The following is a 16,895-nucleotide window of genomic DNA, read 5'->3' on the forward strand; positions in this document are numbered from 1 at the left end:
ACATAGTTTTCACCTGTGCCTTGTTTGTTCTGTGGCTTCTTAGTTTGTGCTTAGTTTTTCTCTCACATGCCACAGAGTTAGAGTTCCTTGGTTTTGCTTTTTGACGATCTGCTTTTGTATATCATTTCTACTTCCAAAAAAAAGAGGAAAGACACACATTTTGGAGTCTGCTTTTGGGTCCACAATTGAACTCTTGACATATCATAAACAAACTATACTCAGACACTTATACAAACTAACAACTGTCCCGATTGTCAACACAACCAAAGTAGTTATTTGTTTTATACATCTATGTCATGGAATTACAGGCTGTTCAAGATAAGGAATTAGTTGTGTGATTTGGGTTTGGGGTATATGTTACACTCATTGAGCATAGTTTAGATTACGTATTAAACTTGTATTGTTAGAGCTAGTGATAGACTCACCCCAACAAAAAGCATATACACAACAAAACACCTGGGGACCTTCAGTTATACACTTACAAGAACCTACCTGCTTCATTATTCAACTCAACTTGGAATTGACACAACCTAATATTGCAAAACAAACCAGGAGAGGGCAGTAAAGTTCCTCAAGAATTCATTGCAAATCGAGGTTGCCGCCGATACAAAACTCTCTTTAGTACTGTCTGTCCACTATCTGGCTTGGAAATTCACTGTAATGACACAAATGTTCTCCAGCTAAACAGCAAAGGCTCTCCTTGTTGGCACCTCCTACCAGATTGTGCCCTCACCCCTCGCTCACCTCACCTGTGAGGAAGAAAAGATCCTTCTGCCCTCCTCAGTCTCCAACCTTGGTAGAAAACAGGACCCCTCCCTCATACACAGCAACAATGTCAACATCTGTGCAAAACCTCTTTCCACAGTACCATCTTCAAAACATTGCCAAATCCACTCACTCGCTGTCAAATGTTGAGAAACTCGTCCATGTCTGTCTCCTCAAGACTGGATTACTGTCCACTTCACTCATCCGGATCCCTGACTGGAGCCTACAGAAGCGACAGTACATTCAAAACAGCTGCTGTTGACAGCACCACCACATTACCCCCCTCAAGTCCCTTCACTGGCTCCCCATCTCCGACCAGATTCAATTCCAAACCCTTCTGCTAAGCTTCACTTGCATCCATGGGAAGAGTACCCACCTAACCCCAAAAAATAAACCTGATGTAGATGGGGGAATCAGGCCTTCTGCTCCACCACCCCTCGATTGTGTAACTCATTTGCAGAACAGCCTGGAACCCCAGTTGAAAGATGGTTTCAAAGCCAGTCTAAAAACTCTTAAAATCTTTTCTGGTACTTTTAAGTGTAAGTACTTTTTGCCTTGATTGTCTTCTTTTTTGACATACCTTGTAGCACCCTGAGATTGCCTGAACAATGAAGGGCACACTAAAAATCAAATGTATTATTATTATGGCTTCATGTTTATTAATTCACACTGCCTTTGCTATTGCTGTGTTGAACCATGAGGCTGAGATAAAGCTTCCCTCGCTCAGACTTGCACAACAACTGCCCGAGGGATACAGCATTCCTACTCTGGCTCATCGAGCTTTGTAGAAATTATGAAACCCAAACATTGAACACAACATTCTGAGGACATTATTTGCATGTGTTTAGGCTGTACATAAATACACTACTTTTTCATCGACCAACAGTAGTGAATACTGAAGATAAAAAAAGGTTTTGTTAACAACCATTGTGAACTAGTTGGTAAGTGCAGCGATTCCTTTGTGAATGATTAAATGCCATGGACTCTCTCATCATTAAAATGGGAAGGTAGCACTGGTTTTCTTTATTGTCCTGGCCATTTTGTCACATAATAATAAGATCATCTTTCATGTTGTGCTGTATGAGCATAGTCAGTTATTCTGATCAGAACATCATATTCATTTTAAATTGCTTGTATTTTATCATCCAAAGGTTAACAATTTCTTAGAGTTTGTGTTGAGCAAATACACTGGGCTTTCTTGCCTGGAAGGATAATGTATGTCTCTTTGGTTTTATACCATCAAACACAAACAGAGTCAAACACTTCTGATCACTGTTTCTGTTCCCCCACCTGTGATTTTAATTGTATTCACCTTACATCAACTTAACATTTGAGAAAATTTAATTTAATTATATTTCTTCAATATTTATATATAATCTGGTTAATGAAAGCCAACACTCCATGGGAAATATGAGGTGACCAAGATCCCTTGTCTTGTAAGGTATTTGGAAGAAGTTCAGAATGAGAAGTAAAACCAAACCATTTTTGTTTTAATTCTGGCACCTTCAAGTTTAACTACTGTGTCTTTGGGCTAAAAAAATGTTCCTGATAGTTTTAATTACCCTGCCTGTCTGCCTGCTCTCTCAGTTGGTAAGATTCCAGTTCCCATAATTACTTTACCAGCTCTTTCACCTCTCAAAAAAAACAACACAAACATCCACGGGTGCTCTTTGAATCTTTCTGTGAACAATCTCAATATACCCTGGGACTGTAGGCCCATGTTCTCAAGTAGTGGAATTCTGCTGATGCTATAAAGCTCTGCAGCACCCAATCAAGGCTAATTGCAGTCTGAATTTGCCATGGCACCACCCTCACCACTGGCTGGCAGCCATTTTCTTTTTTTAAAGGCCCAAGAAATCCCTGCAATTAAAGCCAGTTGGAAATTCCTTTAAGTCTTTCATTGAGAATAGTCATAGAAATGTATTTTTAAAAAGTACAATAATGGACCATAGTGATGTATTTTTGGAGAGCTTGCAGAATCTGTGGGAGGTAAAGTGCGGTAGGCCACATTCAGTTGCATCAGTTAGCATGTGTACGTGGCTAAGAAAACAGGCATGTTAGATAACTTCTTACTTTGTCACAATTAAGGACATATTAACATATAAGGCACTTTTCTACTTTTCTTTGTATAAGCTTTCCAGGTTTTGTATGTAAACAAAAAGCAGCACATAGAAATCTGTTTTGCTCTCTATTGTAACACTAAATCCATCTTGGTTGGGTAACCTCCACATTTGTAACTTGTTTTCAACAAACGGACAACAAAAACCTGGGTCTTAGAGATGTAGTCACCTCACCTCTATAACATATCAGTTGAAATGGGTTGCATGGAAGTTAAGTACATTTATGAATGAAATAGCTGAAATTAGATTAATTTTGTTAATTTTAAGGGGGGGGGGGAGTATAATTTGATACAAAGAGTTTATTACATATAACATTTCAGACAATATTGAAGTTTTTTTTCTCCTTAAGCTCTAACTAAACCCCTCCCTGATTCTATGGGGCAGTTAAAGACCTCCTTGGCTTTGACGGAGTATGAGTCACAATAGCCAGTTAAAAGACATCACCATTAACCAAGACATAGCCTAGCTAAGCTACTGTATGCATTTCTAAACTAGGTAGCTGCAGTTGTCAGTGTGATTGGAAATGCATCTTCAGTCCACTTGGTCCTGTGTTTTGTTATTATTTCTGTCTGGTAAAGGCGCGCCAGCGCCTACATTTATTCCTGAGGGAGAGAGAGTTGCTGCACTACAACCCCAGAATGACCTAAAACATGCCACAGTAAGTGTGTTCATTTGAGAAGGACTGCACGTTGTAAGTATATACAACATTTTTTAACAAATGTAGATGTAAGCCATGGAAAGACTCCATGTGACAGAATTGGGTTCCTGACACTATGAGACATTAGGATAATCTTTTTACTGTTCTATTTTGCATGGGTGGGAGGCAGAGGTATGTGTAATTGGCTCCAAGAGTAAGCTTTGGAAAATGAATGTAATTACTGCATGTTTCTCAATCTGGGTAAATCCATCGTTAGCAAAATTGTTTCCTGTGCAATTTCTTTAATTCAAGTCTAATTGTCTATACACATTGTACTGTAGAACAATTCAAATATGATAATTGTATTTCTTTGTACAAAAACAAGCCTATAAATCTTACTGAATTCAGTCTGTCTAGTCCTGTTGCTGAGATAGATATATTGTAGACTGTAGGTTCTGATTTGAAATCCTTGTGGTATGTCAAGTCTTTTTTATATTTGTGGTATAAACTAAGGTTAGAAAGGAATACAACATCACACATTCCACATCCTAATTGCTCAATTGTCGTCAAAGTGGCATGAAGTCTACTCATCAAAAGACTGTGAAACATTCATGTTATGGGAATATTCCATGACATTCCATTGATCATGATGCCAGTTTATTTGATGTTTATCTGTAACAACAACATCTGTTCTGAGCTGTTCTTTAGGAGTACCTCAGACAATATTACAATCTCAAGAAAGAGCCTTTTGGTCGAGGGAAGAGGAGCTGGCCCTCGTTCACCTCCAAGGTGAAGGACATGCAAAGTTTCTTCAGCCTCAACACCACAGGTGTTTTGGACCCTGAGACTGTGGAGGTCATGAAGACCCCTCGCTGTGGAGTCCCTGATGTGGATGATTACACCCACAACCATGGAACCCGGTGGAACAAGAACGTTATTACGTACAAGTATGATTTCCCAACCATAAAAGCCAACACGTGAGTAGACTCATGAACAATGGAAATTCATTGAGTGATAAATGATCTGTGTTTGTGTGTTATTGTCTCAGCATTGGCAGGTACACCAGTGATCTGCCCCACAGCACGGTGGATTCTCTGATTGAGTCAGCACTCAGTGTCTGGAGCAGAGCCAGCACTCTAACCTTTGTAAGATCACCGACCCGGAATGCTGATATCATGGTGGAGTTTGCCACTTACGGTGGGTGGAAAAAATCAACAATACCAATGCCTTATGTCTTTGAACATTGAATCCACATCAATTCGATAAATACTGCCTTAAGGGTAACATTTATGTCACCCCACTTGCAGTTTTAACTAATTCATGTTTTCTACACTATCTGGTTAAACAAGAACATGGTGACCTGTATCCTTTCGATGGACCGAAGGGTACTTTGGCACATGCATACGGTCCTGGAGACGGCACTGGAGGGGACACCCACTTTGATGATGATGAAACCTGGACAGCTGGACCGAATGGTATGAATTCAAGAGATGAAATGATGTATATAATTACATGCAATCAATAGTGTTCAATAGGAATCACATGAAGTCGTCTCGATCTGGATCCAAGAAAACGCAAAACATGGACATGGTTTTCATTCTGTCTTCTTGTTCACGTCCCTACAGGATTTAACCTTTATCTGGTGGCAGCACATGAGTTTGGCCATGCTTTGGGGTTAAAACATTCAAAAAATCCAGGCTCGCTGATGTACCCTACATACAGACCCCGGAGTTTACATAACCCTCTCTCGTGGGAGGACATGACAAACATCAACTCTCTGTACGGTAAGCAGAACCCCATGGAACACCTGCTGTATCGTTACCTGAGGACAGGGTGGAGCCTTCCCTCCAACCCTTGGCTTGTGGGCACCCCTTTCCCCTCCACCACGCAGAAGTGTGCCCCCAGTCTGTCCTTTGACGCTGTCTCAACCGTGGGGGACTCCACCTTCTTTTTCAGCGACAGGTATAATGATTGACCTTGAAGCGTTCAATTCATAGATAAAAACTCACCAGTAATATGTTTTTTTACATGGACTAGAAGATTATATTCAAATGACTGTGGTGAATCACTTCTTAAGGACCTACGAATACAATGATGAGATTATTAATCATGTGTTTCTTTTGTGAAGGTATCTTTGGATCAAACATAACCAGCAATATGACATCAAAGAAGGCTCTATCAACAACTTCATGCCAAAGATTGAGACCAAAATTGATGCTGCCTTCTGGGTCCCTAGACGATCTACTGCTTACCTGTTTCATGGTATACAACTCATATGATGATGCTGCACATGCAATGGATTGATGTTATGAATTTCTCCTTAAATGTGTTCCTGAATAATAATTGATATAAGAAATTGCTGTTTTGTTTGTGTGTCAGAATCCATGTACTGGGTAGTTAAGGGGTCCCTTGTGAAAGGAAAGCCAAAACCCATTAGTAACTTTGGGTTACCACCATGGGTGCAGGAGGTAGACGCAGCAGTTCACATCGTCAAAACAGGCCGCACCTTCTTTTTCAGTCATGACATTTACTGGAGGTGAGATATACATAATAAAATTATATTAATGATAATATGCTCATATTACTCAATCTTGAAATACTTGGTCATTAACGTAAAACTTTCCCATCCCATCAGCAATTCATGCAAGTTTAATGAGTCTTTATTTTACTGTTGGCTTTCTTAGTTACAATGAAAATCGCAGGGTAATGGATATTGGTTACCCACAATACATCAGTGATGATTTCCCAGGAGTTGATGGAAATATAAGTGCAGCTGTCCATAAGGATGGTAAGAATTCATTATTTCCCTTATTAATAACCTATAATAGTCATATCTGTCTACTGGTTCGAGAAATTATTAAAAAATATATAATGTTCTCTAACTATAGTTAAAATTGTTTAAGGAAAAGGAATGTACTTTTTACCAAATGTATACAAACTATTTTAAATGCGATCAGCTTAATTGTAAATTCACATCAAATAAGTCCAACTGTTTTTTAAATGTATTTATGGTTCCAGGTTTCATCTTCTTTTTCATTGGACCTCAAGTGTATAAGTACGATTACACCTTGAAGGAAGTCGTTGGAATTGAAAAAGCAAATACCTGGCTTGGGTGCTGATGAACCACAGTGGAAATGACCTGAGAGAACATGAGACTTTGTGTGTACTTATACTTTGGTGTTAACATTTGAATAAACATCCTACAGAATAATGTAGCTAATCTAATTATTTTTCTCTCTCAAAAAAAAAGGCTGGTTGATTGTGTTATTTTCAATTACAGCATGTTACAGAAATGTCACTGAAGCTGAAGAATGCATGTTTATGTTTCATTGTAAAACCTCCAGAACAGAAGTACTATTTGATTTATGAGTCTGGGGATTTCATCAACAATCTCTCGATCAAATATTTGAGTTTGAGCACTTGCCAAGCGTTGTACAGATTTTGACACAGATAAATTATAAGTAGACCTCAACCCCATATCTAGGTCTGGTATAGGTGATCTATATCAACTATATATTTTTCTTTCTCATTTCCATGTTAATATTTAGGGAATTATATTTGAAGTACAATGTAACAATTTAATGTTGCAACCAAGTACAATTTAAATGGAAAAAAGTTAGTTCTTGATCTACCTTACATGGAGGTAAACCAAAGATATTCTAACACATTTCATAGTGCCATTTTGCAAACAAACCTGTTTGGGAACAGCCTCAGGTAGTCTAGTGTAGCTGAGGGATTGGGGGCTCTGGGTCCACGTGACAAACCACTCAACCTCAAGCATGTTGTATAAAGGCTCGGGTTAATTTAAAATCCATGTACAGAGGTATTTTTTGAAAGATGGAGTTGCTATGGTCTTGGATATTTACAGGATCTCTAATGTTCGTGGATATCATTTGGACTTTACCCATCTCTGAGGAACAATGGTTGAGACCTGAAGATGTTCAGCTGGCTGAGGTTTGTGTCTCCACATGCAGACCGGAAAATAAAATGGCAGCATATACATTTGATTGTCTAACATTAGATTTCAAATTCTGTCAACAATGACATTTGGCTGACACAACTTGGTGAAATAATCACAGTTACATCGTATTTAACATGTTCTTACAGTTTAATACAAACATCACAAACATATATATTTATGTTGTGTCATGTGTCTGTTGGAGTTTTGAAGGCTAACTGGTATCTGTGGCAGGGCTACCTGAGGAGATTCTATCAGCTGAGACCATCCAGTAGTAACCGACATCAAAGTCGCAATAGAAGGGATACCTCCGCCATGGTGGACAAGATCAAAGAGATGCAGGGCTTCTTTGGCCTGGAGCAGACTGGTACTCTCGACCCCCAGACCCTGGCTGTGATGAGAAGGGAAAGGTGTGGAGTTCCAGATGTAGAGAACTTCAGTGTTTATCCTAAAAGAACCAAGTGGAGGAACAAAACAATCACATACAGGTATCCATTCAATCTGAATGGGATGCTGTAATCAACCTTCATCCATCCAATAATGCAGTCATTTAGATGTCTGTGTTTCCAGAACAGTTAGAAGTTAACTAGCAATCACTGTAGCGATGTCATCATTTTGAAATTAGCACGTGATAGTGTACGTTATTGTTCCTCAGTATACGGTGTACACTCTATGGCAAGCCAACAGATTCCCAGCCCCTAGAACTTGTATAAAGCTTTTGCTCAGACTGTGTCATGTTAACTTAATTTACTAACAAACTGCAGGATTGAGAAGTACACCCCTGATCTTACAAGAGAAGAAGTTGATAGATCCTTCCACTTGGCACTAAAACTCTGGAGTGATGCAGCCCCGCTGAACTTTGTCAAAGTGAACCATGGAAAAGCAAACATTGCCCTCACCTTCGCATCGAAAAGTAAAACTGCATGATTTGCATTGCCTTTGATTTTAGTTCATTTCAGTTCATGATTTTTTATCACTTTTCTGTTTGGATGTAAAACTATTTAGGGTTGATACAGTGTGTTGCAAGTGAGGTTTTATTTAAACTATAATTATATGCTTGGAAGTTAGACCACAAGTATATGGCTAACCACAGAAATATTTAGGCTATAACGTATTGGCGAATAACTAACTCACTATAACTCTATGTCTCTGTCTGTCCTAGCTCATGGAGACTTTTTCCCTTTTGATGGCCCCAAGGGGGTGCTAGCCCATGCCTTTGAGCCAGGGCAAGGTATGGGGGGAGATGTGCACTTTGACGAAGATGAAACGTGGACAACGGGCCAAGAAAAGCCGGGTAAATCTTCCTACAGTAGTTTAGAATCAAAAGAATGTATTGTCTTGAGAACATGACTCACAACTAAGGTTCTTGTGCAATTTCAGGTTATAACCTATTCACTGTTGCTGCCCACGAGTTAGGCCATTCCCTGGGACTCTCCCATTCTAAAAACCCCTCAGCACTTATGTATCCAAACTACAAGTATTATGACAGTGCAAAGTACACACTGCCAAGAGATGACGTGATGGGTATCCAGGCATTGTATGGTGAGTGAACCGTGATACTCTTAATACATCTTATGACACTAGATGTCTAAATACATATATTTATATTTCATTCTCAAGGCAAGCCTATCAGAAAACAGGAAACAGTTACCATCCCTAGAAAGTGTGAACCCAACTTCTCAGTTGATGCTGTGGCGGTGATCGGGAATGAGATTGTATTCTTCAAAGACAGGTTGTTTTTTGGGAGATCAAATTCTGGACTTTCTATAACTGTTTTACTATATTGACCATGCATGACAGTGATTAATTCCCAGATATATGTGGATGAGGACAACATGGTCAACGTATTGGAACCAGCTGAGGGAAGGATTTAGTAGCACATACCTTCCTGGCATCAACTCTGCTATAAATGCGGCCTATGACATCCCAGCCAAGGGAGTGGCGTACATCTTCACTGGTAATGTGCAGTCTTCACAAGGCATGACAGAGCTGGATATCCTACAGAACACAACCGCTGAACACAAATTATAGTCTTTTACTAAAAGTGTCACACTTCATGCAAGAAGTTTACTGCATTTGGCAGTTTTTGTGGTATGTTAGTGCTTTTCATAGTGTCCCAAAAAATGCTGTAACACAGCTTTGTTTTTTAGGTCCAAAGTACTGGGTGGTTCAACAGCTAAAGATGAAAAGTCATTTTGGCTCTATCTATGAGTATGGATTTCCATCCACAGTGAAGCACATCGATGCTGCTGTTCATGTCAGTGGTTATGGGAAAACATTCTTCTTTGTTGGACAGGTTTATTATAGGTAAAATATTCTCTGCAAAGCAGAACAAACTCTAACCCTAAAATAACTTGAAAGACCCAGTTGGTAACAGTAACTCTTCGTATTTCTGGTTACATCGGTAAATATATTTGACTTGTTTTATAGAAAACAAATTGTGTAACTAATGTTGCTTTTAGTTTGTTGCCCTTATTGAGCAATTGGACCACCGATCAAAATCCTTGGCCACTTACAAGTCAAAAAATGTTCAAAGCCTGCCCCCTCATGGTGGATTAAAAAACAAGTTTCTATGTTCTATGTTTATAGTGTTACTACGTTCCACAGGTATGATGAAAACAAAAGGAAGATGGACCCAGGGTTTCCAAGAAGATTCCCTTTGGACTTGCTTGGCATTGTGAGGAAGATTGATGCAGCATTTGAATTAGACGGTAAAATCCAATCCTGCATGTCACTTAAACCAGCTGCTTGTTGGAGCATGCATTCTTATGAGCATGTTTTCAATTTACGCTGACTTCTGTACATTTGCATCAGCAGGTAATATCTACCTCTTTAGCGGTACAAAGGCATACCTCTACGACTACAGACAAGACAGGGTGCTCAAGAGGATTCCTGCAAATGCATGGCTTGGTTGCTAACTCATTTATCAAAAAACACAGGGCCTACTTAGAGCTCTTAAAATACCATTTCTGATCATTCCATTTCCATGTCTGTTTTTATGAATTTTATATTCAAGTGGGTTGTATATTTTTAGATGTATATTTTTTGTTTTTGGAATGAACCTTGGAACAGTAATCATTACGGAGGATTTTTTGTCTGGTGAGACACTGAGCACTTGTTTGCTTTCTCATCTTGTATCAACCATTGCTTGAATTTTAATTAAATCATATTCATAAGAAATCAACCGATACTGTGTATGGTATATTATTATGCATCAATAACATTGGATATCATAAACGTGTATATATCACTTTATAATGCTATTCATTTTCATTAACATCTTTGTGACATTGTGTCCTTGTGGCACTTCACCCTACCTGCCTCGGGGGGAATGTCCACTTTCTGTAAGTCGCTGGATAAGAGCGTCGGCCAAATTACTAAATGTAAATGTAGAGGGGTTGTGTTGTAAGGTGAGTGATCCATTGGACAGGAGCTTGTACAAATACTTGCATGTTTGCACAAGAACAAAAACACTAATCTGTGGCTCTCACATGGCTAGAAATCCATATCCTAGAACTCTGCAGGCTGAAAGAAAGGCTTTAAAGGAGAGTGACTTGAGATGGGGGAAAGAATCTCCAGTCTCTACAGGCTCCAAATGAGGGGTACACTGACGATGATCCTGTTTCTAGTCTGTTTTTCTCTGTGTCAAGCAGCTCCTACCACAACCCCAAATGTGACAGAAGAGACACTTGCTAAGGTAAAGTATTTCTACCATATTGTCTCTGAATATTGTTTCATATTCACAAATATTTGCCCTTTTACCCAGTCACGGAAAACCGATAACTCATAATTGTAAATAATCATGATTATCATACACGGTTAAATAATGGGATTAAGGTTAGCAATAATTATCATACTGACCACTTACCTTCCAGGAATATTTATCCAAGTATTACACTGCCACAGCTTTGTTTTTTAGGTCCAAAGTACTGGGTGGTTCAACAGCTAAAGATGAAAAGTCATTTTGGCTCTATCTATGAGTATGGATTTCCATCCACAGTGAAGCACATCGATGCTGCTGTTCATGTCAGTGGTTATGGGAAAACATTCTTCTTTGTTGGACAGGTTTATTATAGGTAAAATATTCTCTGCAAAGCAGAACAAACTCTAACCCTAAAATAACTTGAAAGACCCAGTTGGTAACAGTAACTCTTCGTATTTCTGGTTACATCGGTAAATATATTTGACTTGTTTTATAGAAAACAAATTGTGTAACTAATGTTGCTTTTAGTTTGTTGCCCTTATTGAGCAATTGGACCACCAATCAAAATCCTTGGCCACTTACAGGTCAAAAAATGTTCAAAGCCTGCCCCCTCATGGTGGATTAAAAAACAAGTTTCTATGTTCTATGTTTATAGTGTTACTACGTTCCACAGGTATGATGAAAACAAAAGGAAGATGGACCCAGGGTTTCCAAGAAGATTCCCTTTGGACTTGCTTGGCATTGTGAGGAAGGTTGATGCAGCATTTGAATTAGACGGTAAAATCCAATCCTGCATGTCACTTAAACCAGCTGCTTGTTGGAGCATGCATTCTTATGAGCATGTTTTCAATTTACGCTGACTTCTGTACATTTGCATCAGCAGGTAATATCTACCTCTTTAGCGGTACAAAGGCATACCTCTACGACTACAGACAAGACAGGGTGCTCAAGAGGATTCCTGCAAATGCATGGCTTGGTTGCTAACTCATTTATCAAAAAACACAGGGCCTACTTAGAGCTCTTAAAATACCATTTCTGATCATTCCATTTCCATGTCTGTTTTTATGAATTTTATATTCAAGTGGGTTGTATATTTTTAGATGTATATTTTTTGTTTTTGGAATGAACCTTGGAACAGTAATCATTACGGAGGATTTTTTGTCTGGTGAGACACTGAGCACTTGTTTGCTTTCTCATCTTGTATCAACCATTGCTTGAATTTTAATTAAATCATATTCATAAGAAATCAACCGATACTGTGTATGGTATATTATTATGCATCAATAACATTGGATATCATAAACGTGTATATATCACTTTATAATGCTATTCATTTTCATTAACATCTTTGTGACATTGTGTCCTTGTGGCACTTCACCCTACCTGCCTCGGGGGGAATGTCCACTTTCTGTAAGTCGCTGGATAAGAGCGTCGGCCAAATTACTAAATGTAAATGTAGAGGGGTTGTGTTGTAAGGTGAGTGATCCATTGGACAGGAGCTTGTACAAATACTTGCATGTTTGCACAAGAACAAAAACACTAATCTGTGGCTCTCACATGGCTAGAAATCCATATCCTAGAACTCTGCAGGCTGAAAGAAAGGCTTTAAAGGAGAGTGACTTGAGATGGGGGAAAGAATCTCCAGTCTCTACAGGCTCCAAATGAGGGGTACACTGACGATGATCCTGTTTCTAGTCTGTTTTTCTCTGTGTCAAGCAGCTCCTACCACAACCCCAAATGTGACAGAAGAGACACTTGCTAAGGTAAAGTATTTCTACCATATTGTCTCTGAATATTGTTTCATATTCACAAATATTTGCCCTTTTACCCAGTCACGGAAAACCGATAACTCATAATTGTAAATAATCATGATTATCATACACGGTTAAATAATGGGATTAAGGTTAGCAATAATTATCATACTGACCACTTACCTTCCAGGAATATTTATCCAAGTATTACACTGATGTCGGGGTCTATAATTCGACCATTCGGAATGTAGCCCAGACCTCGTTCAACCAGACTTTGGAGGCCATGCAGGCTTTCTTTGGTCTGGAAGTGACAGGCAGACTGGATCAGAAAACCCTCGAGTTGATGAAGGAGCCAAGGTGTGGTGTGTCAGACATCAGCAGATATGGACACTTCCCTGGGAGACCCAAATGGGAGAAAAGAACTATTACTTACAGGTGTGTTTCCTATATGCACTCCAGGATGCTGTTTCCTTTGTCTGAAGTACATTATTGCATTAATGACCTTTGAGAACTGATATTTCAGAGTATCTCAGTTGTTGATAGAGATTTGTAACAGTGGTTTATTTGTTAATAACTTTTTTTTAAGAATCACTGAATACACACCAGACATGAGCCGGAATCAAGTTGACTCAACTATAGCTCAGGCCTTCAAGCTGTATAGTGACGTAATTCCACTGGATTTTAAACAGATTGAAACTGGCACCGCCGACATCATGATACTCTTCAAAGGCGGATGTATGTATGAGATCCAGACAACAGTTTTAAAGCACTTTCTCAACACTAAAATAAACCCCTTCCTATTCCGATTCAGATCATGGGGACTTTTATCCTTTCGATGGACCCAGTGGAGTTTTGGCCCATGCCAACTCACCTGGACAGGGCCAAGGTGGAGACACACATTTTGACGATGATGAATATTGGACTCTGACTCAGAATGGTAAGAATGTCTCCACATACTGTAACATCTCAATCATAACCTTTTCCATTTAAATTGGGCTCACCCACCCATGCATCTTGTCTTTAGGGGTGAATCTGTTGCTGGTTGCAGCCCATGAGTTTGGCCATGCCCTGGGACTGGATCACTCCAGAGACAGGAAGGCTTTAATGTTCCCCACCTATCAGTACGTCAACACGAATGGATACAAGCTTCCCGATGATGATAAGCGTGGGGTGCAGGCCCTGTATGGTAATCAAAACCTCCACTACACCGTTGATGTGCTTTAAAAAGCACTATTTATAAACACACATTGCAATGACATTTTCTTCGTGGAGTCAGATTAGCTATGTAAGGTTACGATATGTGTGTCTCCAAGGAACCCGTACACCCGATCCTAAGCCAGAACCCAAACCAGAGCCTCCGGTTCCTGAACCAGAAGAGCCAACTGAACCAGACCCCAATCCTGGCCCCGGGCCCAACCCAAAAGACCAACAGTGCGACCGGGATCTTGTGTTTGATGCAGCCACTTCCATGTGGGGAGACCTGTACTTCTTCAAAAATGGGTGAGTTCAGGCAATCATTGTTCGTTCTAATACATCTGGCATTGTCATAACTGTGTTAAAACTATGCTTTTGGAAAATTAATCTTTTGGGAATTCTGTTTCATTCTGATTTTAGGTACTACTGGAGGAAGAGTACACAAATCAGTGGAATTGCTCTCACTAAAGTGGCCACCAGATGGTCACAAATAAACTATGTTGATGCTGCCTATGAGGTCAAACATCGGGATGTGGTATACCTTTTTGAAGGTGCTTTTGAGTTAGTAGAAATCAACATTGTCTTTACTCTCAAAATCTGTGCTTCTAAAAATGTTCTTTGCCCTATATTGCGTAACACAGAGATACCATGATAAATACTATTTTTCACAGGTAATAAGTACTGGGGTATAAAGGCCTATGCAAAGACAATGATCCCGGGCTATCCAAAACCCATATCCACACTTGGATTCCCATCATCTGTCAATAAGATAGATTCATCAGTGTATGTTCACTCAACACAAAAGACCCTCTTCTTTGTGAACAACCAATACTGGAGGTGAGCGTTGAGATTACATCGTAACAATAATTGGCCACTTATGATTCACATAGCATGTAAAGTAAATGATGGCTTATGGGTTGTTCGTGCTACAGCTACAATGAGGTCAGACGTGAAATGGATTCTGGATACCCGAGATTAATAACTCAGGATTTCCCAGGCATTGGCTCAAAAGTGGATGCTGCCTTTGAGAACTATGGTAAGAGAATGAAAGTGATCAACATACGGTATTTGCAGAGAGATTCAATTACCACCCTGTGACATAACACAGGTGTTGAAAATCCTTCACTTAGATCATCTCACATCTACAGCTGCAGTAAATATTTAAGTTTATTGATGCATTGAAACAATGTTTCTTCCAATAGGGTATCTTTATTTCTCGGATGGGCCCAGGCAGAGTGAGTACTCCTTTCCCAGAAGGACAGTGATACGCGTCCTCCTAAACTATGGCTGGCTGAACTGCTATTAAATACATTTTTCACTAACTTTCCTCATAATATAGTTTAACATAGGCCCATAATAATATGAGCTTGTTTAGTTAACCTTCATTGACACAATGTGCAACAAATGTAAAGCAATACATGTGTTTGGATGGCCTATAACAAGGAAGATGTGATATTGTCATTGTTTACCAAAGCATTGGATATATTGTTGTTTGAGTGTCTAATTTTCAAATGCTCTTATATACCACATGGTAAATAAATAACACTCAGATATCAAGTTCTTCAGTTTTTACTGTTCCTTAGGCACCAACAAGAGCTCGAATCAGCAGTGCTTGAAGTGTGTATTTGAGTAGGCCTGTGTGTGTGATTGAGAAAAATAGATAATTAAAATGCATCTCATTGTTAGATGTTCATTTTTATACGACGGCGTATTAGGGCCAGTAGGTAAAAAAAAAACGGAGCCGGAGGAGAGAGGGGGGTAATATTCCAAAATTAAAGTCGTAAATTTGCGAGAAAAAGGTCGGATATTCTCCGAGTTTATAAAGTCACAAATTTGTTTTGTAGTTCATGATGCACATAAGCTATCACCTCATCCAATTAGGCTATGTTTCCTTCTAGGCCCAAATCACAAGGCAATGTCTTTTCAAAGTCCGAATGCTTATTACAATCTGGTGATTCTGGGCTAAAATCAGGAGTGGCCTATTTCCTTATTGCTAATTCCTATTGAATAGTATAATTCAGATTTTTTTACCGCAAATCTACGGCTTTAATCTCGGAATATTACACCCCCTGCTCCGATTTTATTTTTTACCTACTGGTCCTAATACGCCGTCGTAGATATCGCAGTGACAGAGGATATACAATTTACAACATGAAGAAAAGTGGTCAGGGAACGACGTGTGCGAATCGCCTCTAGCCTGTTAGTTATATTACAGTAGCTTATTGTTTGTAGGCTATTCACATTTTGTTGTTGTTCCTTTGTCCTATTGTTGCAGTGGATTTAATAATTATACATTGATATGTGGATATAATAATTTAAACCTTTCAAAGTGCCAATACACACATCTATAAGCCCGGCATGGTGTGTAGCCAACTGGTACTTGTTTAAAGCAATCATAACCGGGTTCATAGGAAGAATAGATATAACGTAGACACTTCAGGCAGTGACAAGCCACTAAGGATAACAGTGTACTGCCTGTCTTGTCCTGAAGTTGTTAAATTGATAGACTGAACATCAACATGTAACATCAACATGTAACAAGTATAGCCTAGAAATTCCAAACGAATTAGCTTTCAATGTTACGTATGCCTAGGCTACTTGGGCCGTGTCCTGGCAATAAATAAAGAACATAATGCTACATGTTTTGCCAGGATAACTGGTAAGACCGAATGTTCATGAAGTTACTGTGTGTTTATTCCTTTGACTGGGTACAAGAACGCAATCAGTCAACCGACTATAAATGTCTACGAATTTATAGAACAACTTC

General features: G+C 39.2%; 3 protein-coding genes and 2 long non-coding RNA genes across 5 annotated transcripts; 4 read left to right on the plus strand and 1 right to left on the minus strand.

Annotated features, from left to right (window-relative positions):
- The first annotated feature begins 3,316 nt into the window (after positions 1-3,316).
- mmp20b (matrix metallopeptidase 20b (enamelysin)) lies at positions 3,317-6,678 on the plus strand. Its single transcript, XM_084673539.1, has 9 exons — positions 3,317-3,543; positions 4,231-4,469; positions 4,571-4,719; positions 4,872-4,997; positions 5,148-5,484; positions 5,651-5,784; positions 5,902-6,058; positions 6,207-6,310; positions 6,541-6,678. The coding sequence occupies exons 1-9, from the start codon at positions 3,409-3,411 to the stop codon at positions 6,639-6,641; spliced, it is 1,482 nt and encodes a 493-aa protein (XP_084529665.1). The 5' UTR covers positions 3,317-3,408; the 3' UTR covers positions 6,642-6,678.
- Positions 6,679-7,359: 681 nt separating this feature from the next.
- On the plus strand, positions 7,360-10,660 carry mmp20a (matrix metallopeptidase 20a (enamelysin)). Its single transcript, XM_084673540.1, has 10 exons — positions 7,360-7,476; positions 7,715-7,968; positions 8,245-8,393; positions 8,643-8,774; positions 8,861-9,022; positions 9,101-9,212; positions 9,295-9,437; positions 9,631-9,787; positions 10,088-10,191; positions 10,298-10,660. The coding sequence occupies exons 1-10, from the start codon at positions 7,360-7,362 to the stop codon at positions 10,396-10,398; spliced, it is 1,431 nt and encodes a 476-aa protein (XP_084529666.1). The 3' UTR covers positions 10,399-10,660.
- LOC146257023 (uncharacterized) lies at positions 7,612-13,913 on the minus strand. Its single transcript, XR_014729877.1, has 4 exons — positions 13,538-13,913; positions 13,118-13,329; positions 9,365-9,494; positions 7,612-7,928 (listed from the first exon to the last, which is right to left on the minus strand). It is a non-coding gene; the product is annotated as an uncharacterized LOC146257023 (long non-coding RNA).
- LOC146257024 (uncharacterized) lies at positions 10,921-12,429 on the plus strand. The gene is made up of 3 exons (XR_014729878.1): positions 10,921-11,177; positions 11,857-11,960; positions 12,067-12,429. It is a non-coding gene; the product is annotated as an uncharacterized LOC146257024 (long non-coding RNA).
- On the plus strand, positions 12,739-15,685 carry LOC146257025 (collagenase 3-like). Its single transcript, XM_084673538.1, has 10 exons — positions 12,739-12,946; positions 13,125-13,369; positions 13,521-13,669; positions 13,746-13,871; positions 13,959-14,120; positions 14,248-14,434; positions 14,549-14,679; positions 14,800-14,965; positions 15,061-15,164; positions 15,331-15,685. Exons 1-10 carry the CDS (start codon positions 12,809-12,811, stop codon positions 15,432-15,434), a joined length of 1,512 nt encoding a protein of 503 aa, XP_084529664.1. The 5' UTR covers positions 12,739-12,808; the 3' UTR covers positions 15,435-15,685.
- The last annotated feature ends 1,210 nt before the right edge of the window (positions 15,686-16,895 follow it).

This window comes from Hypomesus nipponensis, chromosome 15 (assembly GCF_054491055.1).
Source record: "Hypomesus nipponensis isolate SF chromosome 15, ASM5449105v1, whole genome shotgun sequence".
In the NCBI taxonomy this organism is placed as follows: domain Eukaryota; kingdom Metazoa; phylum Chordata; class Actinopteri; order Osmeriformes; family Osmeridae; genus Hypomesus; species Hypomesus nipponensis.

Coding starts and splice junctions, on each gene's coding strand:
- mmp20b (XM_084673539.1), top strand. CDS start 3,409: ATGCATCTTCAGTCCACTTGGTCCTGTGTTTTGTTATTATTTCTGTCT. Junction 3,544..4,230: donor ATGACCTAAAACATGCCACA/GTAAGTGTGTTC, acceptor GCTGTTCTTTAG/GAGTACCTCAGACAATATTA. Junction 4,998..5,147: donor CTGGACAGCTGGACCGAATG/GTATGAATTCAA, acceptor ACGTCCCTACAG/GATTTAACCTTTATCTGGTG.
- mmp20a (XM_084673540.1), top strand. CDS start 7,360: ATGGAGTTGCTATGGTCTTGGATATTTACAGGATCTCTAATGTTCGTG. Junction 7,969..8,244: donor AACAAAACAATCACATACAG/GTATCCATTCAA, acceptor AACAAACTGCAG/GATTGAGAAGTACACCCCTG. Junction 8,394..8,642: donor CCTCACCTTCGCATCGAAAA/GTAAAACTGCAT, acceptor TGTCTGTCCTAG/CTCATGGAGACTTTTTCCCT.
- LOC146257025 (XM_084673538.1), top strand. CDS start 12,809: ATGGGGGAAAGAATCTCCAGTCTCTACAGGCTCCAAATGAGGGGTACA. Junction 13,370..13,520: donor AAAAGAACTATTACTTACAG/GTGTGTTTCCTA, acceptor CTTTTTTTTAAG/AATCACTGAATACACACCAG. Junction 14,435..14,548: donor CTGTACTTCTTCAAAAATGG/GTGAGTTCAGGC, acceptor TTCTGATTTTAG/GTACTACTGGAGGAAGAGTA.